This window comes from Marmota marmota, unplaced genomic scaffold (genome assembly GCF_001458135.2).
Source record: "Marmota marmota marmota unplaced genomic scaffold, marMar, whole genome shotgun sequence".
Taxonomy (NCBI): domain Eukaryota; kingdom Metazoa; phylum Chordata; class Mammalia; order Rodentia; family Sciuridae; genus Marmota; species Marmota marmota.
The window spans coordinates 7,582,259-7,609,996 of NW_026000185.1; the positions used below are offsets into that span (position 1 = coordinate 7,582,259).

The 27,738-nt window shown below is 50.5% G+C and overlaps 1 protein-coding gene across 1 annotated transcript in view; it reads right to left on the bottom strand.

The window, feature by feature from the left end:
* Positions 1–27,738, bottom strand: part of Cramp1 (cramped chromatin regulator homolog 1) — a 54,773-nt gene that overhangs the window by 8,401 nt on the left and 18,634 nt on the right. Inside the window, exons 6-18 of the mRNA XM_048790062.1 lie at positions 26,017–26,100; positions 21,233–21,281; positions 12,270–12,355; positions 11,710–11,833; positions 10,677–10,758; positions 9,000–10,136; positions 7,663–7,840; positions 4,477–4,658; positions 4,311–4,385; positions 2,128–2,209; positions 1,378–1,482; positions 967–1,145; positions 251–319 (exon numbers count right to left, since the gene is read on the bottom strand). Coding sequence (XP_048646019.1) covers positions 251–319; positions 967–1,145; positions 1,378–1,482; positions 2,128–2,209; positions 4,311–4,385; positions 4,477–4,658; positions 7,663–7,840; positions 9,000–10,136; positions 10,677–10,758; positions 11,710–11,833; positions 12,270–12,355; positions 21,233–21,281; positions 26,017–26,100 — 2,432 coding nt within the window. The remainder of the gene's footprint in view (positions 1–250; positions 320–966; positions 1,146–1,377; positions 1,483–2,127; positions 2,210–4,310; positions 4,386–4,476; positions 4,659–7,662; positions 7,841–8,999; positions 10,137–10,676; positions 10,759–11,709; positions 11,834–12,269; positions 12,356–21,232; positions 21,282–26,016; positions 26,101–27,738) is intronic.

Consider the following 27,738-nt stretch of genomic DNA (forward strand, 5'->3'; position numbering starts at 1 on the left):
TCAGGCTGAGGTGGCCAGGCCCTGCTTCGATCACAGCCCACAGCTCAACTGTGGACACACAGGTGGTGAGTGGTTGCCAGGTGGGCAGTCACCATCAGACAACCCCCTCCTCCCTGGCCCAGAAGCCAGATCTGAGTAGACAGAGTTGGGAGTTAGCCTGCCATTCACAAGGCAGCAGGCAAGGTGGCCAAAAGGAGAAGTCATTGAGCTCCACAGTGTGTCTGTCACTCAGCCCTGAAGCATACTCTACCTGGAAGCTGTCTGTTGTTGGCTCCTGCTCTGGCCTAGAGGGGATGCTGAGGAATGGGTCCCTTGTGCCCTGCGGGAACACGAGACAGGCTGGTAAGTGGCTTACCCATGGGCCAGCGCTAGCCTGGCTGTGCTCCACAGAGCAGTTCAGGCTCCTGGGCCTCCTAGCACCCCAGGTGCCAATGACAAGTTGTGCTTCAGACTGGAGTGTTGCACAGACACTGTCAGGCCATGAGCCCTGCAATTAAAACTGATGTTTCAAAAAGCAAACTCAAGGCTCATTAAGAAATCAGCTTAAAATTTCAAGCAGGCTGGGCTCCTTAGAGCTCCACAGGGTTGACCTACCTGCCCTCCTCAGGCAGCTCCCAAGCAGGCCAGGAAACTAGAGCTCCAGAACAATCAGGAGGGAGGGCCATAAAGACCACTCTCCTCCAATGCATCAAGTGCTTGTGATGCCAGCACAGGGAGGTCTCGAGTTGGCTGTCATCCAACTTGGGTGTGGCTCAGAGCTACCTTGCCATGCATGTCTGAGCTGTGTATCCTTAAGTGTCACACAGCAACCCCTGAGGCCTGCCTCTCCTGGCCTACACTCCATGGCACACACTCACTCCCTGGCACAGTGGCTTCTCCAGCCTCTTAGCCAGAACCCAGCCCCATGTCCTGCTTCCACTTAAGATGTTGGTTGCAATGCTGAGCAGCACTTGTGAACACACTCACCCCCACAGGGGGCACGGGGTCTCCATTCTTCTGGGGTCCACTGGAGTCCTGGCCCGGGGCAGTGGCTGTTACCTCATCTGAAGAGAGTGGAGAGATGCCAGACAAGCCCTCGGTAGCCAAGACCGGCAGGGGGCTCCCAGGGATAATGCCTGCACTCTGGGCTGCCAAGTCAACTGCACCTGGAAACAGGAGCAGGAGGTCACGCCTCTGTTCTGTGTCTCCACGAGGCATGAGGAGAAAGCTCAGGAGAGCCTCTCCCTCATACCTCACTTGGATGCAAGAGCCAATGGCTCCCTTTGAAGGGTAAGGAAACATCAAGGTTTGGAGAGAAAAAAGAATAAAATGCCTTGTGACAAAAACGTTACTCAGGAACCTCACACAGTGCTGTCACCATGCAGGTTGCAGACTTACTGGCCAAGTGATTTGTGGCCTGGGGTGGAAGGACCTTGGGCACAATTGGCCGAGACAGAGCTGCTTTGGTCAAAGATGACTGGATGGGCCGGAATGAGCCTCTCCCTGTAAGGGGGAAGACAGAATCAGATACATCATCCTGGCCTGCTCATGCCCTCTACAGACACAGCTAGATCTTATGTCATCCCCTTAAATGAGCTATGGGCACCTCAGGGGTGACCTACGCATCAGACCTTGGACTGACACCTTGCCACTATGATTTGGTTGTACTTTGCTAGGTCTTCTACAGTTGAAAAGTTAGCATGAGAAAGCAATTGGAAGCTGATGGGACTTGCAGGTACACGTGAAATGTAAAAAAGACCAGTTCTGTCCACAGAACAGGGGCTTCACTGAAAAATTCTCAGGGTGTAAGAGGACTGCAAAGTGCCAGCCCCCTCACTGCAGTCACTGACATACAAGGGCACAATCCACAGACCCCAAGAACACCACTACTCCACAAAGTGCTGGATATGCCTTGTTGCGCCAATGAACTGACTGAGCAAAGGTGCCAACAAGGCCAGCTGAGCCCATCCCCAAGGATGCACCCACAAGAGGCCTCTGCCCTGCCAGCTACTGCAGCTGGCCTGACAGGCCTGTGCCAATGGAACCCACACAGAACACTAGAAATGTGAGGCAGAGTGCCGTCTCCAGGCAAGGCCACACTCAGATGAAGAGGAGGGAAAGCAGGCCCAGAGAGGCCCCAGCTCTTACCAGCAACAGGAGAGTTGGACAGGATGGAGAAAGAGCACACATTGTGGGACTGATTTTCAGATGGTCTGGGGAGCAGCGTTCTCTGAAGAGAAAATGTAAATTATCAAGGCGGTAAGACTCCAATGCTGAAAGAGATCACTCCTCAAACTGGGTAACTAAGGAATCCAAGTAAGAGGGAGCTAAGTGTCCATAGATGTCACAAGGATGCCTGGAGCAGTCTGAGGCTTTCACATTCTGGGGGCCCCGTGTCCCAGAACAGTAGGTCCTCCCAGGGAACTGGACCTTCACTAGCAAAAACAAGGAGTGCCACATGACCTGCCCTGTGTGCAGAAAGCCCCTCTGAATTAGGTGGGTGTCCCCCGTGATACACACACACTTGTTACAGCCCCAGGTACAGGATAAGACAGAGCCTAAGCTGGGCTTCCATGCAGCCAAGGCAAGAGGGGAGAAGGGGCACCCAACGCCTCTTCACAGGGCTCCTCCTGTGGGTACCTCTCTGTGACAATAGTCCGCAGAAAATCATCACCCACCCAAACCGGCAGTGGCCACAGAACATTCACAGAGAGCATCTGCCAAGCTTGGCACAGTGGCCTGTGACACCAGTGATTCGGAGGCTAAGGCAGGAGAGTCACAAGTAGAGGTCAGCCTAGGCAACTTAGTGACCCTGTCTCAAAAAATAAAAAGGGCTGGGGATGTAGCTCAGTGGTAGATGCCACTAGAGCCAACCCTCAGGACAGGAAAAACAACAAAAAAACGAACTGTCAACCCAAAAGTGTCCCGAGACACCTCAGCCCAGAGAGGCCCCAGCATAGCTGCCATTCTCTGCTGGTGCACAGAAAACTTGGGTCATATAAAGCCTCTCCTTACCCAAAGATCTATCTGGCACTGGATTTGGCAAAGATCAGAGGGCAGGTGCGGCCGGAGACAGCAGTGCCATGCCAAGGACTCACGCACAACCCAACACATGCTCTGTGCCCACTGCTCCAAAGCCTGGCCCAGTGCTAGACAAGACTGTTTCTGAAAAGGGCCAAGCAGGAAATATTTAGACTTTAGCCCATACTTGACCCTGCCCTTGTACTGGGAAAGTAGAAACAGGCAGGACTGAAATGAATCACAGAACGTGTGTCAATAAAGCTTTACGTGCAAAAATGTTAAATGGCAAAAACCATAAATATGATCAGGTGTTAGGAAATGCTCAGAACAGACAGTGCAATCTAGGTGCCAGGAGCTGCAGGGAGCCGGGGAGCACTCAGAGGTACTGGGTTTCCTCCGGGTGATGAAGATGCTCTGGAGCAGGCAGTGGTGGCTGTGCCTATCCATAAATACACTGAAAGAACACTGAAGTGCACTCAAGTGTGCTCCTTAAATGGGTAAACGCTACAGAATGTGAACTACACAAATAAATCTGTCTTAAATAAGAAACAGCAGGCTGGACTTAGTCCACGAGAGGTGGTACTGAGCCGTGCACTCAACGGCCATGAAGCTCATGCCCAATCGGGGACTTTCCCACCACTGCCAGAGAAAAGGATTAAAATACAAAAATTAAATGTTAGTATGAACCCAAAGCAGAGGTGAAAAGAAATAAAATAAACCACGGGCATCTTCCTTCCTAAGATCTTTTGCGCAATTCTTACTTCTAAAAGAACTAATCTCGAGAGAAAAAGATGTCTAACAGTCTAACAAAAGGAAACCTATTAATCCCCCCAAAAAATACACCCATGAATTTCTAAGGCCATAGTTATTTCATATTTGCAGCTTCCCTTCTGCCCTGTTTGCTGGGGCTTGAATGTGGCCCTGGAAGGTCCACCCAGCACTCTGGCAGAGGCCAGGCCTATCAATCCACTCCTTGCTGACTGCTGGCACCAGCTCAGTGTGTCTCATCATGTCCTGGGAAGTCCTCCAAGACTTCCAACCCAGCTCAGACGTTCTTAGAACCTGGACCCCAGAACTTTTATCTTTTCTGCTCATAATTTTCAATGCAATTCAAAGATAATCTTTACTTATAGGCACCATTAAATTCACTATTTTTGCTTTTACTTTTCACATTCATAAGGAAAAGCAGCAGCAGTGATTTCCCCTATTTTACACCCTGAAAACCTAAGTCACAGAAGAAACCCAGTGTGTGCTGCCTAGCTGGGCCAGTGATAGAGCCAGGGGCACGTGGACTCATATGAGGTCCTCACCTGGACCACCAATGGCTTCCGCAGGTGCCGGTTCCGCAGTTTCCTGGGCTTTGGCAAAAAGAAGTCTGACTGCATCTGTAAGGGAGACAGCACACCAGCCCTGAGGATGTGCCCTCCATGGCATGGTGGCCCGGCCTGGCACGCAGGCGCCCAGCCCAGCACTCACACTGATGGAGTTTAGGTGCTGCCGGAACGTCAGCTCTGCTTCTTTGCTGGGGGAGAAGAGCTTCCCATGTCGGCTGTTGGGTGGCAAAGTCGTTGGGACAGCAAAGAGGCCACCATCTGAGTCACTGCTTCCCGTACTGGAGGGACCAGCCACCAAGAGGGGCCTTGGGGGGTTCCTTAAACCTGGAAAGGAGAAGGGAAAGCCACATGCCAACACTCTCCCACACAACCTCTCCAGAGTGAAGGGAGTTCTGTTGGGTAGAAAACCTGGAAGGAATTCTGCAACGGCTCTTCAGCTGCCTGCATCTCATCCCTGGAAACATGGCCTTTCTTGCTCATGGAGGTTTCTGTCCCCAATGAGGAAACCATAGGCCTCCTAGAGGACAAGCATGCCACAAATGGTCAACACTTGGTGGACAGGACAGGGCCACCCACTGCTGGACTTCTCAGAACTAGCAGCACCTTTAGGGAATCCCAAACAAACCCAAAGTGGCAGAAGGATCCGAGAGCCAACATGCCAATTTACCAAAGGGGGTCAATAGGTGGATTTGGGTTATACACTATCATCTGCTGACCCCTGATCTAATCTCTAATTTTATGTAAAACAGATCCAGAAGTAATAGGACAGAAAGCACTATTTAAAAAGTGCTCTCCTGGGAATGCACCCTTCTGCATTCTTGGCCAGGCCCCGCCCCTTACTCTGTATTAACAAGACTGTGAGACTGCACTGATACTCAAGAGTCCACAGTCTGGGCTCATGAAGCATCAGGGTGGGTTTCAGAACTGCAGCCCCACTGCTCTGTAAGTGTTCACCATCCAGAAAGAGACAATTAAAGAGGACACAGAACTAAGAAATTTACAAGTAGAAGCAAGAGGCAGGAGAGGCTGGGTCAACTACCAGCTGGCCCTCATCAAGGAACATGCCTATCTGCAGGGAAGGATGGCTTTTGCAGCACCTTCCGGAGGGAAACAGAAAGAGGTGAAGAGTAATAAAATAAGCATCTACAGGAGACTGTGCCCCAACTCAGCAGCAGCCCAGGTCTGCTCAAAGACCACCAGGATGCCCTAGCAGGGGTTATGCCTTAATCCTGGCCACCTGTGAGGCTGAGGCAGGGGGGGTCTCAAGGGCAACTTAGCCAGACCCTTTGTCAAAATAAAAGGGCTGGAAATGTGGCTCAGTGATAAAGTACTCCTGAGTTCAATCTAAGGTACAAACAAAACAAAACACCCTCCCCATCCACCCCTCACCCCACCCCACAAAAAAAAAAAAAAAAAAAAAAAAAAAAAAAAAAAAAAAAAANCTCCAGTCCTTACTCCAGGGCAGTCGCTAACTCCCTGGCCACTCCTGGATCAATCCTGGGAAGAGTTGCACGGCTTCTCCTAGGCTAGAGGAGTGAATACAGCCCACACTCATCAGAGATACCCAAGATGTGTATAAGAGACAGACTGTGGACTCTTGAGTATCAGTGCAGTCTCACAGTCTTGTTAATACAGAGTAAGGGGCGGGGCATGGCAAAGAATGCAGAAGGGTGCATTCCCAGGAGAGCACTTTTTAAATAGTGCTTTCTGTCCTATTACTTCTGGATCTGTTTTACATAAAATTAGAGATTAGATCAGGGGTCAGCAGATGATAGTGTATAACCCAAATCCACCTATTGACCCCCTTTGGTAAATTGGCATGTTGGCTCTCGGATCCTTCTGCCACTTTGGGTTTGTTTGGGATTCCCTAAAGGTGCTGCTAGTTCTGAGAATTCCAGCAGTGGGTGGCCCTGTCCTGTCCACCAAGTGAGCCTCTCAAGGAAATAGGACTTCTGTTTTTCCCCTTTGTTTTAAGGATGAAATCCAGGATGCTCTACCACTGAACCACATCACCAGCCCTTTCTATTTCATTTTGAGATAGGGTCTCAATAAGTTCTCAAGGCTTGCCTGGGACTTGTGATCCTCTTGCCTCAGCCTCCCTAAGTAGCTGGGATTGCAGATTACCACTGTACCTGGCAGGAAATAATCTTCTACAGGCAGGTCACTGGCAACACAGTAAATCAGAGAAAATATAAAAACAATGACATTCTGTGAATGAAAAATAATCCTGGAGAACTGCTAACACACCAGGACACTAAGTTCAGCTGAAAAGTCACTGTATTTTTTGGTATGCCCACGTCTTGTCTAACCTGATGCCAACTCCCCAGGGAGTGAGGCAAACTTGTCTCTTCCAGGATGCACACCACTGTCAGAACACAGGTACTAGGCAGGCATCTGCCTACGGTATCCATGACAACACCCTTTATGCTGAAGTGTGAGGAGGACTTAGGGGCTTAGGACAAACAGAAGCACTCCAGTCCTTACTCCAGGGCAGTCGCTAACTCCCTGGCCACTCCTGGATCAATCCTGGGAAGAGTTGCACGGCTTCTCCTAGGCTAGAGGAGTGAATACAGCCCACACTCATCAGAGATACCCAGCTCTGCCAGGGCAGGAAAGGGCACCTGAGAGCATTCATACTTCTCCCCTCAGGCACTCGTGGAATCCACCACTCCAGCTGCAATAATCAGCTTACTTATAAAACACCACAGGCTTAACCAAGTAGTACTGATGCCCAGGACATGCATTATGCTTACCTTGGGGTCTAATGCATGCAGAGACAGAATTTATTAATCAGCTACCTGGAGCTGGAGGTACAGCTCAGTGGTAGAGCACCTGCCTAACATGCATAAGGCCCTGGGTTCCATCCCCAGCACCAGCAAAAAAAAATTTATTTCCTAGTTATGGCTGGGGCAGGGTCCACTGTGGTAGGTTACTCTTGTCTTTTTTCAAGACTGTTCAATTGCTGGCATGTTCCTTAACCAGAATCTTTATTCTAATGTCTTACATGCAAAGAAAAACAGTCCACATAGGTTTAGAAAGAACCAACTCTCCTCAGAGGCCATGAACCACCAACTCAGTATGACATAGTTGCTTCTAGGGCTTTATAATGCAAGAGCCCCCAAGTATCCACATTGCCAAAAGTCATCTCGTCCTCTGCTTCTTGGCGGCTCCAGGACCCCATGACTCAGGCCATTTATGACAGGCTTCCACATTCACCCTCCATGCCGTTCACTGGACCATGGCTGACCAGACAGTAGGGCAGCCTCAGACACCCGTGCCTTTAGCTTCAGCACAGTCCCTGACCCTGTCAAGCCACCATGACCCTCACCTGGGGAGCAAGGTGCAGCACCAGATGGGAAGGTCTTGCTGCTACGGAGGGCAGACTGGTTTCGAGGGCAGCGGGGACTCCGGGAACTGATGGTCACCACCTTCCCTGGGGGGGTTGTTGACTGCTCCTCCTGGGCAGGCCTCACGGATGCCGTGGATGTGGCGTTTGCTTCTGGAGCCTGGACAGAAATCGGCCAAAAATGTCCAAACTCAGCACAAAAAAATAAAAAAAAAAACTTTGATGTGAGTGCCCCAAGGAGGTGTGAGTACACCCTTGAGAATTTGGAAGATGGTGCAGGGATCAGAGCCTGATTTCCATGATGGCAAAGGTCGGGGTATCAAAGACACCTGACCTTGGCACCCCCAAAATCACTCAGCAGCTGGCCAGTTTCTCAAAAAGTCACTGGTCCAAAAAAAAAGAAAGAAAGAAAAAGAAAAGGAAAAGGAAAAAAAGAAACCAAAAGAGAAACAAAAGTACAAATCACCAGCCAGATAAATAATGAAAGCTACTGTTCCCCTGCTTGGGGGAGCCCCTGTATGTCTCCAGTGCTTGCGTGAGTGGTGAGAATGGGCAGGTGGACCTCAGCGCGGGGAAAGGTTTCACCCACTCTGAGCAGGGCCCAGCTGCAGGGAGGAGATACTGGGCAGTGAAAGAGAACACTGCTTTTAAAACACCCACAGTAAAAAGCCAGTGTAAGACGACTACAGAACTCTTCTGAGTCACAGGAAGAAAAGATTTACACAGCCATAGCTCCCACAGCACCACCAGTCCCAGGGCCTGTCTCCTTTGCCTTACTTCTCCCAACTCTGCCAATCTCCCGTGTCTTGGGCCTTGTGGGGCACTTGTCACAGCTCTACCAGGGAAGGAGGAGTTGCATTAGGATGGAAAGCCACAGGATAGGCCCCCATCTCTGACCCAAGGTCTCCAACCTCAGTGAGCCACAGGCCTGTCTTCTCTACACCTGTATTCTATAGTCACCTGGGGTTATCCCTACAGTCTTCGGCGCTATTCTGGAAGCTGCATGTCTAATAAGTTCCAGGTGACGCTGAGCTGCTGGCAGGCCCTATTGTGAGTGCCTCTGCTGAGCTTCCTGCCCACCATGCTCCACACCTTGTGCTTCCTCCTCCCCTAGGGTCCTCAACCATGTCACTTCTCTCCATGTAAAGCCAAACCTGCATGAACTCATAAGCCATCTGGTCGCAACTCACTCAGCCCCAACAGCCTTGACATTGGGCCTACCCAGGAGTCATCTCACTGCTCAAGCTGCAGCCACCTTCATGACCAGGTCTTGTCAAGGCCCGGGTACACTTCCTGAAGGGCCACACTGACCCACTTACCAGCTTGGGGTTGACCTCCGTGGAGATGAGCCTCAGGAGGCAGTTCAGGAGGCGCTGCTCATGGGGGACCGGGGGACAGGGGTGGGTGGCCCGGCTCTCAGGGCCTAGCACAGCCAGCCAGTCGTACTCCAGCTGCAGCTTGCTTGGCTTGCCCATCATGAGGTAGACTTCAGCCAGTGTGAGGCTCTCAGACGTCTGCAGGCTCCAGCCCTCCTCGCGCAGCTGCTGGGCTAGCTGGCTGGCAGGGACCTCTTTTGGGGGCCTGGTGGCAGGCTGTCCCTGAGATGTCAGAGGCTCTGTAGGGCTTCCCTTCTGTTGGGGCTCCTCTGAAGGTGCATCTGCTGGGTCTTTAGTGCAAACATCCAGGGGAAGCCCAGGGCTAGGGCCAGGCTGAGGGTCTGGGCCAGGGGAGGTGAGGTCAGGAGCCTCCCTGCTGCTGGGGGTGAGAGCCTCAGGGGAGGCCGCCCTGCCAGGAAGAGGATGATCTCTCCCAGGCCGCGTGTCCGTGCAGCGGCACTGTTCCGGGACGATGAGGTCCTGACAGGACTTCAGGTAGCGGGGTAAGGGGTCAAGGAGAGACAGCTCATCCTCCAGGTCTGGGAGCTGGCCGCAGGCACACGGCAGGGCCCCAGGCTCTCTGATGAGGCCATCCCCGCCCTCTGCAGGAGCTGCTGCAGGGGTCTTCTCGAGACTTGGCCCGGAGTCCTGATGCCCAGGGGGAGGCCTGTCAGGAGCGTCCAGGCTGCTCAGACTTGGGGTGGCCCCCTCCCCAGGGGCACTTTCAGGGGAACTCTCTCCAGAACTCTGCAACACATCGGTGGCAGGAGGGGGCCGCCCACCGCCCTTGCCCTCAGTGCCACCCCTTGGGCACTTCACCTGGCCCCGGGCTGTTCCCTGCCCACTCTGGATGCCCAGGATCTGGGCTGGGGGTAGCGAATGGGCATCTTTGGTGCTCTGCTTGCACCGGCCACCCTCCTGCCAGTGCACTGTGCAGAAGGCCTTGGAGTGCACCACACGGGCCACACCAGGCAATGGCGTCAGCGTGCAGTTCTCGCCAGGGAACAGGTGCAGCGCCACCTTCTCCTGTGTCTGCAGGGCGCTGGTGCCCGGGAGCTGCCGCTCCTCGAGAGTCTTCCGCTGGGTACACTGTCAAGGAGCAACCCTGCCAGCAACGCCATGGTTATATTGCTCGCCAGGTGCGGGGTAAGGGCCCCTGCCAGAAGCCATATCTGCTCCTTGGCATCACAGGGGCTCAGGTCTGCCCTTACCCCTGACCTAGGGACTTTCCTCAAGCCACAGACAAATAACACTGGCCCAGGGTATAGGGTCTCTGAGAAATTCATACCTCTGATGCACACTGTACATAGGGAACAAGGAGGGTCAGAGCTAGCCAACAACACAGGTGGGGCTGTACCTGTGTCACGTACCCACCCTGCTGGCACAGGTCCTTCCACCACACCATATGGGCAGATGGCTGGCCAGTCACAATGTGGAGAGCTAGTGTGCCCAAATGCCACCACAGCAAGGAGTGGACAGGTAGGGCTCTATACCCAAACCCCAGTGGCAAAAGGCTCCTACAGGGTCCTGTTGTAATAAGAAAGACTAGGAAGTGAGAACCCATTCCCAAATAGGGGGAGCTGTAGAGACTGGAAGATTTGTTTAGTTGTGAAAAGATACAACTCGCACTTCCTGGAGCGCCCACTTCTGCTTCAAGAACTCGATAAGGCTGGACACCTTCCGATGCAACTCCACAATCATCCTAAGAGACAAAGAAGGGAGGCTGCCACAACATGAAGCCAAAATCAGAAGGGGCAGGGCCTTGTCAGGGTCAGGGAGGGCACCAATAGGACCCAGGTTCCTTCCCCTAAAGATTAGCCCTATCAGCTGAGCTAATACAGATTCCCGCAATCACTGAGGAAGTGTCACCAGGTATGACACTGCTCCCATTATTGCCTGGGGTGCACTGTGTGGGAACTGTGGGTGCCTTCAGGATTCCAGGGTTGGAGTGGCCAGCCCTCACAAATCCTAAGGAAATAAACACCACATGGATGGGGACAAGGCACCAACAGTGCCAGAGCTCGCCCAGTGTGAACAGCTGGCTTCTGCAGACTCCACTGGCGCAGTATCTATAGACTGAAAGGAACTAGGAGCACAAGCATTGGAGGGGACCCTTAGTGGCACTGGGCCCTGAGGTGAGGAAGATGTTCTGGACAGACGGGTGGAAATTCCACAACACTGAGAATGTACCAAATGCCATGTGACTGTAAACTTCAAGGTGGCTGATGGTTTATTTTACATTGTGAATCTACCTCAATTTAAAAAAAAAGTTTAAAGCAGCCCATACCCACAGCAGTTCCTTGTGCACAAAGCAGACACTAATTTGGGAAGCCAGAGAGAGAGAAGCAGTAGGGGCTTTATGGGACAGAGAGGAGAGGAAGGTTCTGCGGCCACTTGCCCTCTAGCCAAGACTTTCTCTTATCATTCACACTCCTGAGAACCCTGGCCAAGCATGGGACTGTAGCTCAGCACCTGCAGGGCCCCCATCAGACCACCACTGTGGCAACATCACACCCACACCCTGTCCTCAAGTGACGCCAGAGCACTAGGGTGAAACTTGCTCCTTGCATCAACTCCCTGAGGAAAACCCAAACAGTACCCTTTATCCCTGTCCAGACTACAGGGACCCTCCTCAGGCTGAAGGCCACATTACCTAAGGCGTGGGTTCTGGGCAAGGCTCTGCACTCGTGCCCAGGCATGGTTGTTCCGTGGTTGTAGCTCTACAGGGACTTTCAGGGGCAGACGCACTGGCTTCTGGTCCTCTTCATCACTGAGGCCTGCAAAAGGGAGAGACCATGAAAGTCCAGAGCAGATCAACCTCAAGGCAGAAAGTAAAGTGCTTTACCAAAAAAAACAACAACAGAATCAGAGTGCTGTGGACAGACTGCCTTGGGACCAGAGGCAAGGAAGGCAGAGGAAACCCAGCAAGGGAGCAGCTAATGAAGCCACTTATACACATGCACAAAGGCCACAAAAGATCTGCTCCAAATAGCTTGGAGCCCTCTGTCTTGATACTGCCATGGCTTCTGAGCTAAACTTGATCTACTGAGTGGAGGCACTGCATTTCAAATGGAAAAACTATCTATCTGCAGTACTGGGATTCAGCTGGACCAGGCACAGAACTATTCGGCAGAAAACATTCTTAGCTCAGGCTGTTACCAAACAATAAAACAACTGAGCTACAGGTGTCCCGGCCTTCCCCTGGTCACCTACCATCAGGATCACAGAGCTTCTTCAGGGCCCGGCACATGGGTGCTTTGATCCGCAGGTTCCTCCCTTTGTAACGTACTGTGGTGGCTCTGGGAAGAGAGTTGGGAAGAAGTGCTGATGCCTCTGGATCAACACACATAAGAAACGGCCCCCTAAGGGGCACTATGTAGGAACAGAGGCTCCCATGCTGTCACCCAGGACCAAGTAAGGCTGTGGCTCTGGACATCCACAACTTTTTTGACCAGGAGATGTCTGCTGTTTACGGGAAACGTGCCATGTTCCCCCTACTCTGGCAAATTCCCTGGCACAAGCTCTTCTCCCAGCCCATTAAAACCACTATTCTGCACTTGGGCAAATGGCTGTCCATTTTTCCACCCATCCAATCTCCATGTGCTTCTCATCCTGGGGCCTCACAAACTGCAAAGCTACCTCACATGACCAGGTGATATATCTCAATCCACCCCTACATAACCTCTATGAACCTTCTTCCTGACTGCCTTGCCACACCAGTGTTGCAACCTATCCCTCTTTAAACCACACTGGTGGGCCCAGAATACAAGCAGCCAGAGAACAGGGTATCACAGGCCCATGCCTGGAGTCCCTGGGCAGGCCCTGAATACGTTTGTCAAAGCTGCAATGTGTTACAATTACAAGATACCTGTAATCCCATAGACTAGGGAGGCTGAGGCATGAGGGACACAAGTTCAAGGGAGGCCAGCCTCAGCAACTTACTGAGGCCCTCAGCAACTCAGTGAGACCCTGTCTCAAAATAAAAGTAAAAAAATAAAAAGTAGAAAAAGGCTAGGGAGGGCTGGGGATGTGGCTCAAGTGGTAGCACGCTCGCCTGGCATGCGTGCGGCCCGAGTTCGATCCTCAGCACCACATACAAAAAAAAAAAACAAAGATGTTGTGTCCGCCGAGAACTAAAAAATAAATATTAAAAAATTCTCTCTTTCTCTTAAAAAAAAAAAAAAAAAAAAGGCTAGGGATGTGGCTCAGTGGTAAAGCACCCCTGGGTTCAATCCCCAGTACAAAAAAGAAAGCAAGAGGACAGTTCCTCCAAAACACAGCTGGAATACTTGTGAAACCCTCCATAAAGGCAGGTGGTTTTAAAAGTGGAGGTGAAGTGAGGGGTGGGCAAGACAGCCAAGACGAGGCTTGACATGGCCCTTAATTAACTCTTGCTGCTATGGGTCCCTACTCACTTCAAAACTAGAAAGCACAAGGGATACAGCAGAGTTTCTGATCTGGGAGAAGAACAGGTTTCTAGTCCAAGGAAAAGCTATGGCCTGCCCGGTGGGGAGCAACATATGCAGATCTGCATTTCACAGAATGTTCCAGGTGAGGATGTGCCTCACATGTCATGGATTTCTGCTGTGACAGCCTTTCTGACTGACCCACATCCAGTTGCAATCATGTTAGTTCAGAGATGCTTTTGTAATTGCCACTCAATTTCTAAGAAGTAGTCAGTGAAAAAGTGACAGCACATATATGTGCAGAAAGTGACACATTCATCTGTACATATTTATGTTTGTATCTGCACATTTACGCACATAAATTCCCTAAGAATAAAATTCAATGGTGTAAATGGGAAGAAAATCTCTGGCGAGGGGAACAGGATAGGGTAGTTGTCTATTTCATATGTTTGTGTTTGAAAATTTTCTGAGCATATTAGATAATACTTAGTTCCCTAATTTGACCTAAGAGTAGTTCAATTGTACACATGAAAAGACAACCAGCTACAGCAGCCTCAGACAGGAAGAAAAGGCCACACCACTTCTACCTCTCAGGAATAAAGCTGGGTCCCCTCCTAAAAAGGGAAACAGCTGACTGCAACATGAAGAAGTCTCAATCCTTACATAGTGGATTCCAACAATGCCTCTAAAAACTTTAATGTGCTTATTATAAGGCCAGCCAAATAGACAGCGAGGTCCCAAGGTGGCATGGGGGGAGGGGAAAGTTCAATGACTGCTCAAGCCATGGCAGCTACAATCTCATCTACCATTCTTCCACTTGCCCAACCATCCATCTGTCATCCATCCTTCCATTCAGTCATTTGCACTGACTTATATGTCCATCCTTCCATACATACTCATCTATCCTTTCTTCCATCCATCTCATTTGCCTCTTCACCATTCACCCATCCACCCATAGACTCATCCATCCACCCATTCTCTCATCTGCCCCTTCATTCATCCATCCATCAATCTACTCAACTGTCTTTTCTTCAGTCAATCCATCCCTCCATCTGTTCATCTCCATCCTTTCATCCATTCACTCATTTGTTTAGCCTCTACCCACCCTCCATCCAAATACTGACTGAGTTCTCTCTGTGCTTGACACCAAAGAGCAGAGCTGATACTTGGAAAACCTGACTGAGGAAACAAGACCTCAGGAAGAACTCTTTCACTTCCCACCCATGTTTGGTCTGGAGGGATAATTCAGAGAAAACAGATCTCCAAGTAACATCTTTTTTTTTTTTTTTTTTTGGTACCACGGATTGAACTCAAGGGCACTCAACCACTGAGCCACATCCCCAGCCCTATTTTGGATTTCATTTAGAGATAGGATCTCATTGAGTTGCTTAGCGCTTCATCATTGCTCAGTGTGGCTTTGAACTCTCAATCTCAGCCTCCTGAGCGACAAGGATTACAGGCATGCGCCACCGCGCCCAACTCCAAAATATTCTATTGAGTTAACATTATTGCCAGGCATGGTGGGACATGCCTATAATCCCAGATATTTAAGGCTGAGGAAGGGGGATCACAAATTCAAGGCCAGCCTGGGCAACGCTATTTTAAAATTTTAAATAAAAATCTAAGAAAAGGGTTGGGGATGTAACTCGGTGGTATAAAGCACCCCGGGGATCTACCTTCCCTATGGAACCACCTTATCCCAGGTAGAACCCATAGACAACAAATGGTACAGTGGTTCAATATATTAGTAATGCTGGGGTAGGGCTGCAGGAATAGTAACCAGGAGGAACATCTAAAACAAGTAGCAATGCAGCCTGAAGTCAGCTCACAACAAGTAGCAATGCAGCCTGAAGTCAGCTCACAACCTCCTCCAATGAGAGCTCTGGAAGCAAATGGGCTTTTCTGCTCATCACTGCTTGTCCACGGGCCTCAAAACCAAACAGCAGAGGCAAGACTTCAATAGCAGGCGAGCTGTGTCATGTGGCACCTGTGTTTTTAATAATCCTAGCTTCCGTTACACTGCTACTTTGTGACTTCCTTTTTCTTCCTTCATCGAAATAGAGTGACTGCACCTGCATTTATTACCAGGGAACCATTCTGAGATGATGATCTTTTTCCTTTTCTCTCAAATGCAAATTCCATGACCAGCCCAAGTCTGGGGCACCACACCAGCCATGTTCTAACTTACAATGAGAACAGCTGTTCATGCACCCCCTACCCCTCAGGAGCTGAAAGACAGGCAGACCAGTATGCCCCCAGGGCACAAGGGTGGGAGGAATCAAAGCCTAAGCTCCCCTGGACAGCCACACAAAGTGCCTCTGCAAGCACATCCACTGGATCAAAGGCAGCCTGGCTTTCTTTCTGACACGAGATTTTTTTCTTCCTTGCAAAACTACTGGATAAATCTAAGCAGCACATGCTACATTCTATGCCATCAGGTCTGTAAATGATGTAATAGAATTTCATTTTAATTTAGACCTTTTCTCAATTCATTTATTCCTTATTTTATAATTCTATAACTGAAAGGAGATTCACAGTTAACTAGAAAAGGCCTGTGTGGGAAGTAAGGGCAAATTAAGCACTCTGTTGCTTTCGGAATTGAATTAAGACGCATTTTTCCACATGCACCTTTGTAATTTATCTCTATTTCTCTTCTGACTTTACAGGTATTATGCTTGTCCTTAAAAACTAGAGAGTCTGAGTCAGACACAGTGGTACACACCTGTAATCACAGCAACTTGGGAGGCAGAGGCAAGACAGTTGGAAGTTAAAGGCCAGCCTGGGCAACCTAATGGGGCCCTAAGCAACTTAATGAGACCTTGTCTCAAAATAAAATGTAAAAAGGGCTGGAGATGTGGCTCCATGGTTAAGTGCCCCTGGGTGCAATCCCTGGTACACATGCTCTTGCTCTCTCATGCACATGCGCACCTGCGTGCACAAAGAAAAGAAACAACAACTAAGAAGTCTTTGGGGGAGAGAATGGGCACATAAATGAATGAGAAAGTACAGAAGGGCCAGAGACAGAGCTGCATGGGACAGTGCACTCTGGTCTCTGGCAAGGCACAAGAGCTCACTGGAGATGGCACTGGAGCAAAGCAACACCCACAGGCAAGAAAATGAAACTCCACCTATACTTTACATCACCCACAAAACTTAATCCAAGTACAAAGCCATAAAAACTCTAAAAGAAGCCACAGGGAACAATCTTGACCATAGCTGGGCAAGGTTCTTAGACACCACATGGAGAGCAGACCACAGAAGACAACAATGACAGACAGGACTTGCAAGGCGCTAAGCAACTCAGTGAGACCCTGTCTCTAAATAAAATACAAAATAGGGCTGGAGATGTGGCTCAGTGGTTGAGTGCCCCCGAGTTCAATCCCCTGTACCAAAAAAACAAAAACAAAAAATAAAAATAAACAGGACACAAAAGGCACCTGGAGGTGGCATGTCTGAATATACAGAAATAAACACTAAGCTCAATAAGAAGAAAATTTGAAGAGACACTTCACCAAAGAAGACACACAGAAGGCAAATATGCACACAAAAGTATCAACCTCATGGATCATCAGGGAAATGCAAATCAAAGCCACAATGAGGATGGCTTAGAACACACAAATTGCACATACTGAGTGCTGGGAGTGTGGGAGCAGCTGGAGGCGGTTTGGCAGTGTCTTGTCAAGTCAGACACTGGCTAGCCATCCCCTTGTCCTGGGGGTTACCAGTGAAATGAAAACCCTTGATCACACAACAGCTTCATGGCAATAGGCCAACAAACAGGCACACTACTGGGGCGGGGGTTCCATCTTAGAGACTACATGATTGCTTCATTCAATGAGTTTCCGGAAAAGAGAAAACTACAGGATATGGAGAACAGCATCAGTGGCTGGGTCTTGGCTGCTGGGGACTCCACATCTCCACGCACCTATTAAACTCAGTGACGAGTGGCAAATGCCAATCTGAACCAAGTGCTAATAGGGAAAGCACAATGCAAAGATAGCAAAAGATCAGGGATTGCCAGGGACTGGGCAGGGAGGGATTTTCATAGTAGGGAGAATATAGACATGTCATTACACACGCATCGTCCAAACTGACAAGACGTCAACAAGAGGGAGGGAGCCCTAGTGTAAACGACGGACTCTGGTGATAACAATGTCAGGGGAGGTTCATCAACTAACGAATGCACTACCCAAATGCAAGAGGGTAGTACCTGGGGAGGCGAGAGGAGGATATCAGAACTCCATAATTGACACAACTTTTCGTTAAACCTAAAACTGCTCTAAAAATAAAACGTTTTAAAAACCCCCAACTCTAAGAGAACTGTACACCACCAAGTGAAAAATATATAAATTTAAATATTAAAACAAAAAAACAGATGTCTGTATCTTACCCAGCCAAGACATACCCCAAATCTATCTTCCACAGGGTAAAGTGGACCAGTTTTGCACAGTGGGAGGAGGTCTCCTGCTTCACCTCCTCAGGAGCTTCCTGAGACGCTGGGAGACCACCAATGCCCAGCATGCTGAGAAGAGCCTGGCCACCCTTCTAGCCTGTTCTGCACCTGCCCTCTCCTCCAGCCACTGCACCCTTTTGTACTTCTGTGCCTCCAGACTAAGTGCCATGACATCTCCCTAGCAGCTCCAGGCAGAGTTCCTTCCTGTTACCTCAGTGTCCCCCCTCCATGCGTTTCACTGTAAGGTTCAGCCTAGGTTGCTGCAGGCGCCCATGAGCACATACCCACTGACAGATCTGCATTCACTGCCATACCAGTGCTGCCCACACTGAATACCCAGCATCCACCCCGCACAGACCTACACTCAGACACCTGTAGACAGAAGAACACACTGTGCAGTCTCCCTGCCTCAGCCCCCACCACTGCAGACAGAAGTCTCTCCACCAGCTGTCAAAGCACCTTCTGGAGAGTACTGTCAGCACCTCTGAGACAAAACATACCAGGTGAGCCCCAAGAGCAAGAATGACAGGCATCTCATGGGTTCTTCAGTTCCAGCTCACATGCCTCCCTGGGCCTCACTGGGCACTCAATTTGGTCACTTGCTGTGATTCTTGCTCACACTAGCATGCTCTCTGTCAGCACCCACAGCCCTTAGTCACCTTTTCAGGCTTCAGACAGGTGCTACCACAAGGTCAGGTGAGCCTCATAGATATTGGCCTTATTAAGAAAAGGGGAGCCAGACATGGTGGTACATGCCTGTAATCCTAGCCTCTCAGGAGGCTGAGGCATGAGGATTACAAGTTCAAAGACAGCCTCAGCAACTTAGCAAGACCCCCATTTCAAAATTAAAAATAAAAAAGGGCTGGGATATGGCTCAGGAGTTAAGTACCCTGAGTTCAATCCCCAGTACCAAAAAAGAAAAGAAAGAAAGAAAGAAAGAAAAGGGAAAATCAATCTCTAACCTGCTAATGTGCCACCTTCCAGAGCTATCTTGAAGTCACTGCACCAGGGCGGGGGGCGGTGCAGCCAACTTCAGCAACCAAAATCCAACTGGGGCGGTCACCAACCCAGCAATTTAGGAACAGGAGGCTGGAAGGGTCCAGAGGAAATGCAAGGCTACACTGCCATTGCCACTTCCCACTGATTCGCATGGAACCAGGGCTGCACCTCTATAAGCAGCACCAAAGATGGTGCATGAACTATAGCACACTTCAAGGCTGCTATCCTGTGTGCTGTCCAATGTTGGCTATACCCAAGCTCAAGGACACACCATGTGCCAAGGGCTATCGTGGCCGGGGTAACACAGTTGAGGTACCAGTCTTTCCCTGCCCTTCCCTGAGCTAATCCTCCTGCGAATTACTGATGGGCCTGAAGATGGCTTGCCCTAAGTGCTCCACCAGGGTCCCAGGCGCTCCAGAACCATAGCCTATGGTCAGTAGCGCAAGGAAACCCTGGGACAACACCATCACCTAGCACACAGCCCAAAAGCCATCTGCCCACCAGTCACTGTGATCCCTTGGTGACTGTTCTTCCCTTTTATTAAAGATCCAGGGTCCAAATCTCAATCCCTACATTTGGTCATCAGGTGTCCTTGGTCTCTGATCTAGAGAGCTAGCTGCTCCATATAAACATGATTCTTTGTGGTCAGAAGGAATCTGCTGCTTAGAGAAGCTCTCTTGGGCTGCTTAGTATATGCACTCAGCAGCATGAGTCCACTCTGCAGGAAATGCACCCCATTGGCACACCCCTAGCACTGGGCCTGCCACGTCCTAGAGGGGAATCAAAGGGCCTAGAATACTGGCTTCATTCGGGGAATTCAACTCAGCCTGTGTACAACATTGCTCAGCTTGACAGAAGGAGCAGGTGTTAAGGGGAAAGGAAGGTGGGACCCTGAGGTCAAGACAGAGATGCTGGGCAGGGTGATCCTACCTCCTCATCCCCCACAAGCACAGCTGGTGGCCCCTCTTCCCAGCAGTCTCTAATTCATCTGTGTATTAAAACCATCTCTACTTCAAAAGTTCCATCATTAACTTTCTGGAAGCCCTGGCCAGTCGTGGCTCTTTCCTTTGACAATAATACGACCTAGTTTCTGCCATGTGGGGAAAACACAACAGGACTCCAGGTGCTCACCAAGGGAGCACCCAGGAGTCAGGCTTCCAGGGTACAGAAAAGGCTCCAAAGATTCAGAAGGCCATGTTCTGCAGACAGAGACCAGTGAGTTCACAACAGCTCCGAGGAGCTGGTAAGAGCACAGATCAGATGCCCAGAGAACAAGGAAGTGCCTGCTGGGGTGGGAGATGAGGGCCCCACACCAAGTGAGGAACCCTCCCAGACTGCAGCATGCAGTGGCCAAGCTGGGCCCTGCAGTGTAGCCCAGCAGAGGCATATCAGTTGGACCCCCAGGGCTGAACTAGGGTGGCTATGAGGACCAAGAGGGGAGGTTTGGCCAGTACTGGACCAAATGGAAACACACCTAAAGCAGGGAAGTGGAGGTTTTCAAATGGCGAGATTTATAACCAAAGCACAGACTTGGAAATGAGTAGATTTGGAACCCTTCAACCAGAAGAGTGACAAAGGACTAGACAGAGTTGAAACACTAACAGAGGGGCTGAGGGTTGCCTCAGAGGGGTTAGCGGGGCAGTTGTGGAACTGGAGAGAAGCTGGGGTGCCGACACCGGCCTGGCCTGGGGTCTGGCTCAGGAGACCATCAGAAGCTAGGGGGACTTGAAGGCTAACTGCACACAGTCCAGAAGGGCAGGCACACAGCAGTGCAGCAGGGAGAATCAACAACTGGGCATGCAGAAGTCTTCACACAGCAAGTCCCTATGTAGGTAGTGTCCCTGGAGAGAAAGTCACTAATTCGGGGCCAAGCAAGCATCACCTGAGCTGCCAGGGGCCCTGAGATCATTTGAGCTCTGAGATCAGGAGCACAAGGAGAGGAAAAGAGCAGAGAGCCAGACCAAGTGTTGGCTCCATGGCAGGAACATTCACAGGCACAATAATCAAGGAGAGGCCACTGAAGTGGCTGAGGAGAAGGACAATGGCAAGGAAGACTTTCTAGAGGCCAAGGGACCCACAAGAGCACAGAGGTAAAGAAAAGGGGAAGCAAGACCCAGGGACTTCCCAGACCCCAACAATAGAAAGGGCAGACTCAGGGGTCTCAGGGACTCAGACAGGCATCTGAAAGAACCTGAGTTCTAATTCCAAGGATCCTTGTTGGAAATGGAAGAAAACTGCACTTACTTCAGCTTCCTCTTTTGGTGTGTGGACTCAAACGTCCAAAGGGAGCAGACACTGTCCACCTGCCCAGTACTTACCCAACCTGGATGAGCTCGTTCAGCTTCGTGGCATTCTTGTCGTCCATACCTTTGAATGGAAAGGTAGACAAATGAGGCCACGGGGGTCAGAGCAAAACAGCAGGTTCCCATGGGACTCCTTCCACAGACTCCAAATCCTGCCATCAAACACTCAAGTTCTTCCAGAAGGAAATCTCTGCAACAGCTGCAGCCCCCTCCCCAAAATCAACCAGCAAGTCAGCTGACCAGCACAGCTCAGCCAGTTGGCATAGCCTCTGCCCACCCTCTTCCTCAAGGACAACCGTGTTCTCTCATAGCTGACCTCTCCTCTCAGAAGCCCCCAATTCCCTGCCACTGCCAAACTGCTGCCTACCCCAGACTGCCTGATTCTGACAACTCTGCTTCCTCTGGGTACCATGCTAGCCCTGTGTACTTTCCCTGCTGGGCTCCACACCCAGCAGAGTCCATTCAAGGATCCTCGGGTATAGTTTGGAATCCTCAGGACCCTAGGCCCTGCTGAATGATGAATCCAATGCCCTGGTGTTTGCCAAAGCAGAAGTCCCACTTCCTCCAACCTTATCATTGTCCTATGTTGTGCAGGAAAGGAGGTGAGAAGCTAGCGGGAGAACCCAGGTGGTGGGTGCTAGAGTGCTCACTGTAAAAATCCTAGGCTCTTTGAATTCTTCTGCATGTTTGGGAGAGTGGAGGACCACAAGCACATAGCCAGGCTGGAAACCAAAGACAAAATGAAATGCTAAAAACAGCCAGAGATAGACTGTAATTCACACAGAGAAAAATGGACCCCAGTGATTGCCGACCCCTTATCAGAACAGTGCAGGCCAACTACACTGGCTGACGCCTTTTATGTGATGAAAGGAGAAACTATCAAATTAGAATTCTGTGTCCACAATGGTATCCTTCAAGAAAGAGAATGAAATGAAGGTTTTGCAGGTAAACACAAACTAGAAGCATTCACAGATGGCACAAGCGCATGACAGAAAATAAATAAGTTTTTCAGGTGGAAGGAGAAGGAATCCCAATGGAAACAGGTCTTCAGAAAATGAGAAAGAACATCAGAAAGGGTGAATGCAGATGGGCTCCTGGCAAACTAAACAGGTACAGCACTACCTTCAGATGGGCACCAACCAGTCACCCTCCCTGAGCCATGATGATTCTAAGAGCATTCAGGACAAGGAGGCCCCCAGACTGGCTGGGAGCTCAGGAACACTGGAGCTGAGGTCTGCAGGAAGGGACAGGTTAGGGGAGGGTAGGGTAGGCTGAAGGCTCCACCATTCTGGGCTGGCAGGTTGTACAGAGAAAGGTCTGGGAAGAGGAGGCCAAGGCAGATCACCAGGGCCTTGTGGGCCACATGGGGTCTTCTGCCTTTGTCCTGGGAGGAATGGGAATGAATGATGACAAGGAAGAGGGCAAGGAGCAAAGCCTATGTACTGTTTAGTGACCTGAGACTGCCCAACCCCTGACAAAAGGTTTCTCAGCAGAAGGCACTAGCACCACTGACCCCACACCTCAGTGGGTCCATTCTGGATGCTCAGCTCCAGAGCTCAGGCTCCAGACACTGCAACAGGAACCGAGAAGGGAACCTCTACCCAGAAGCTCTGCTCAAGATGGTGAGGGCTAGAGCCAGTCACAGGCATCACTACATGAGGCATACCACACAGTTCTATGCCCACTTCACCGCTTCCAGAGCCAGTCACTTGCTTCACAAAGGAGCATGTCACTCAATTCCTTCAGGCCTGAATGTCCTTGAGTCCTTTTTTAATTGGCTAACATCAGTCCACAGAGAAGCCAAGAGAATGCATGACTCAGTCAGTGTGTGGAAGCTCAAGCTGGCTGTATTAGGACTTATGTCAGTCTGAAGACCCAAGGCAGAATGAGCCTTGTCAACAAAGCTCACTCTAATCTCCAATCTCTCTCAAACTCATCTACCAAGTAGCCAGAGACAGCAGCACATGGACAGTTGCTCATGGAGGCACTAAGAGGTCTTTCAAGAATTCACTTTCCCAATGCCAGGCACAGTGACGCATGCCTATAATCCCAGTGGCTTGGGAGGCTGAGGCAGGAGAATCGTAAGTTCCAAGCCAATCTTAACAACTTACTGAGGTCCTGAGCAATTTAGTGAGACCTGTCTCAAAATAAAACATAAAAAGGGGTGGGGGATGTGGCTCAGAAGTGCCCCTGGGTTCAATTCCCAGTATCAAAAAGGGGTGTGGGGGGGCTGGGGTTGTGGCTCAGTGGTAGAGTTCTCACCTAGCACGTGCAAGGCCCTGGACTTGATCCTCAGCACCACATAAAAATAAATAAATAAATAATGGTATTGTATCTAAATATTAAAAAAAAAAAAAAAGGGCACTTCCCCCCAAAAAGATACCAAAGGATACAACAAAGTGTTGGTGCCAAAGAGCCCAGCATGTGACAAGCTAGCCAAGTGGCATTGGGGGTTCAGAGGGGAGAAAGACTAGGGTGAAGGACTCAGCTCCATTACTAAAAGACCCATGTTGGCTTCAGATGTATGAGAGCAAGTAGGTACTTGAGTGTACTATATGGCCAGGCTAGGAAGGACCAAAAGGCATACCCAGGAATTGAGGGCAGCACAAGCTGAGCCATGGAGTCAAGAGGTCCACAGTGGGAGGGGTGAGGAGCATCCAGCAGAGCAGCAGGGTACAGCCCCAAAGGTGAGCCTGAGGTCCAGGTGCAGAGGCTCTTGATCAGGGAGACCAGAGTTAATATGGGCACAACAGAAAGCTATCTGACCCAGGCATGTGGCACACATCTGCAATCCCAGCAACTTGGAAGGCTGAGGCAGGAGGATCACAAGTTTGAGGCCAGTCCGGGCAACTTAGTAAGGCCCTAAGCAACTTAGTGAGTCCCTGTTTCAAAATAAAAAATAAAAAGGTCTAGGGATATAGCACCCCTGTGTTCAATCCCCTGTACCCCCAGGCTCAAAAAAAGGAAAGCAAGCAAGCTGGACAAAGCATAAAGCAAAAATGAACACATGAAAACATCCAAAGGCTCATGTGGAATCCAAGATGGCCTTGGGAGGGCCATAGCACCAGCCCAAGAATGCATGGCACCCAACCCATGATCACAAGGCCTTCAGGGTGGGACATTGAAGAAGTAGAGAGTAGAGGGAGGCAGGGGACCAGAAGCCCTGTCCCACCTACAATGAGAGGTACTGACCATGCAAAGAGAGAGGGCCAAGGAGTAAAAATGAAGCCCTGTGGCTTCAGGGAGGAAAATATTCAGAGGAAAGACAAAATAGGGGAACCAGTCAGGAAGTGCATGTACCACTGGCTCCACAGAGAAGAAGGTAGGGTGCAAAAGGTAAAGGGCAGCTTAGGGCACCCTGGGGCCTTGCCTCCACAGCTAGCCTGTGCTGGTGCCACTGCCCGAGATGAGGACAAGAAGCCGAGGCAGGGTTGGGTAGGAGAACAAGTGCACGTGCCAGCACTGGTCCTGTTGGCTCAGATGGATGGTCACAGCAGGAACAGTGTAATGGACAGGTCAGCACGCAGGTGCCTGAAGTTGTAAGGTTGGGCCCAGCTGGCTAGTGGAGAACCAAGACCCGCAACCAAGGAGGGAGGTGAGCACAAGCAACATTCTGAGGAAAAGGACTCCAGGATTCAGAGCTGATCACAAGGCCCCTGACAACAGTGATGGGTCTGCCTGACCAGTGTGGGCTGTGAGAGAAAGGATGGGTCCACACAATTCATTCCAGAAGGTTCTGTGGCGGGAAATCGGAACAGGAAGGCTCTGCAGAGTACTACCAGTAGGGAACGGGAAGGTATGTCAAGACGGTGTTTCCCTAGACTGAAAGGCAGGAGCAGAAGCTGAAGTTACTGTGACTCTGAAGGCAGAGGGATGGCACCCTGGACAGGCAGGAGGCTAGACAGAACAAGGCCAGAGACAGAACCAGGTCCTCTCCTCTGCACAGGCAGAACAGGAGAGGAGGAAAAGGGGCAGAAAGCAGGGGCTGTGGGAAGCACTGAGGGTGGTGGCACTCTTAGCAGCCACCAGGTGGTCAATAACCAGGCACAAAAAGCCAGTGATGGTCAGGACGTGGCCCAAGTGATCACACAGAGTGGCCCTGCTGCCACCCTGATCATTAGATGACTGAGTGTGGCCCAGCAGGGGCTACTGGAAGGGAGGCCTGCTCCCTTTCTTCTGGAGTCACAGGGAGCAGGGGCAGGGCTGAGGCACGCAGGGCACAGATGCTCGAGTGTGCCTACTGGCACCTATGTAAGAAGTGCTCTCTAAAGAATCTGGTCACCATGAGGCAAATGGCAAGGGAGGCCATAGGGAAGGCAATGCCTCGACGGCATCATCAAAGACAGAGCACACAGTGCTCTTGGCCTCAAAGCTCAGGGAGACTCGAGTCACCTGCAGGTCAACATCCCTCGGCAGAAGACCCAACTGATGTGTCAAAGCGTCCTTACAGGTCTGAGCATGGGCAGGGGGCTGGGCAGATTACCCCACCTATTTGGCAGGTATGAAGTGTCTCTGCAACCATGGGTGAGGCTGTGAGGGAGAGACAGGCTGGGGCTCTGAGATCTTAAGTCAAGCAGTGGAGTGAGGACCAAGTGTGCTCAAGTGTGTTAACACACGTGCATGTGCATGGCAAGCCCCGAGTAAATGTGGCAACTGGTACCACTGGCATGCCCAGCTAAGGCAGGTCCCTTTCTATTATTTAAATTTTGTCAAGATAAAAGTCACTAAAGATGAGTGGTGACAAGGAAAGTGGCCCTCCACAAGAAGCTGTGGCAACCTGAGGGCAGGCGGGTACTCACAGCCCCCGATCTTCTTGCGCAGCTCGCCATAGCAGATGAGGCCGTACAGCTCCTGGGACGACTTTTTCAGCCCTCGAGAGAACACTGGAAGATGAGAGAAGGGCAGAGCTTAGGAAGGGGCCCCCCGAATGCCCTGCAGGGCACAGCCCTGCGTGCACAATAATGCTCAGGGAGCATCTCCCAGCAGGCTGGGGCTATTTCTTGTGCTGATCACACAGTTCCTTGGTCAAGTCGATGCTAACCTCAGCAGAAACGGGCAACAAACACATTGGTACACCAGGCTGTTTTCTTAATTTTCAAGATAAAAATCAAACAAAAATGAGGGGTGGAGTTTAAAAAGTTACTCCTAACAGCATAGTCAATGTCCCCTAGAGGAAAAAACGCATGGTTCAGCATGGCCAGCTGTCATGGGGGTGGGGGTGAGCACCACCACCCCTGTCATCTAGCTCTGTCCACTGTGTCCCCCAAGCACAGGGTGAGGCCGGCAGCCCACACCCCAGGGAGCTCCCCTTCCTGCCTGCTTGTGCCTCCACACCCCTACAAACATCCAGCCCTCTGTCACCAACAGGCATTGGCTCTATGTAAAACAAACGGGCCGTGTGTGCCCCTCAACGTAGCACCCATCAAGTCCAGTCTCCAGCGTGAAGGGAGTGCTATGAAAGCTCCAAAAGTCTCCTTCAAGAGTCTGGATGGGAAGGCGCCTGCTCCTTCTGCTGCTGCTGCTTAGAGCCACCATGGACACCAACAACACACCGAGGACAGCCTTAGGCACCAGGCCAGGGACCAAGCCTTTCTTGAATGTTCTCGAACACACAAAGTTGAATTTCATGCTGATGTGGAAGCCAAGCCACAACAGTACCTAGAAGCTGTGGGTCATGTCACAGAGCAGAAGCAAACATAACCCACCTGTGTGCTCTCTCAACTGTTCTTTCTGGTTCTCTCCTCAGAAATCTCTTATCAAAGACCTGACTTTCATTTGTGTGTGTCAGGAATATGTCAGTGAATGGCAAATACTGTTTTGAAAACATAATCTATCACAAGGATTCTGGATCTTGGATTGGCTCAAAAAATCTGACTCTGCAAATACCACAGGCCAACTATTCCTGAAGTTTCCTAAGACAAAAACCAAGATCTCGTGGGACTCACAAAGGAAACTGGGGCTCAGGAAATTTTAAAACCACCACTTGATGAATCAAACTGTGGCCCATCCACACAACTGGCTACTCCTCAGACACGAACAGAAGTGAAGCTTCATGCGTGTGGGTGAGCCCCTGACACATGCTCAGAGAAAGATACCAGACATCAAAGGCCACACATAGCACAAGTCCATTCACACAAAACATCCAGAAGGAACAAGTCCACAGAGGAAGAGCAGGACAGAGGGGTGCTTGCTGGTAGGCATGGGGTACTCTTGGGCTGGAGGGGTGTTTTCAATGAGGGTGCAGTACAGAGCGCCTCGGATGCACCAGGTACCACCAAGCTACACTCTTTACAGGGTACACTTCTTGGTATGTGAATTATATCTCAATACAGAAAATGTTTTCTTAAACTGTTGGAGCTGGGCGCAGGGAGGCATGCCTGTAATCCCAGTGGCTCAGGAGTCTGAGGCAGGAGGATTTTGAGTTCAAAGCCAGCCTCAGCAACCGTAAGGCGCTAAGCAATCCAGTGAGAACTTCTCTCTAAATAAAAAGTAAAAAATTGCCTGGGGAAGTGGCTCAGTGG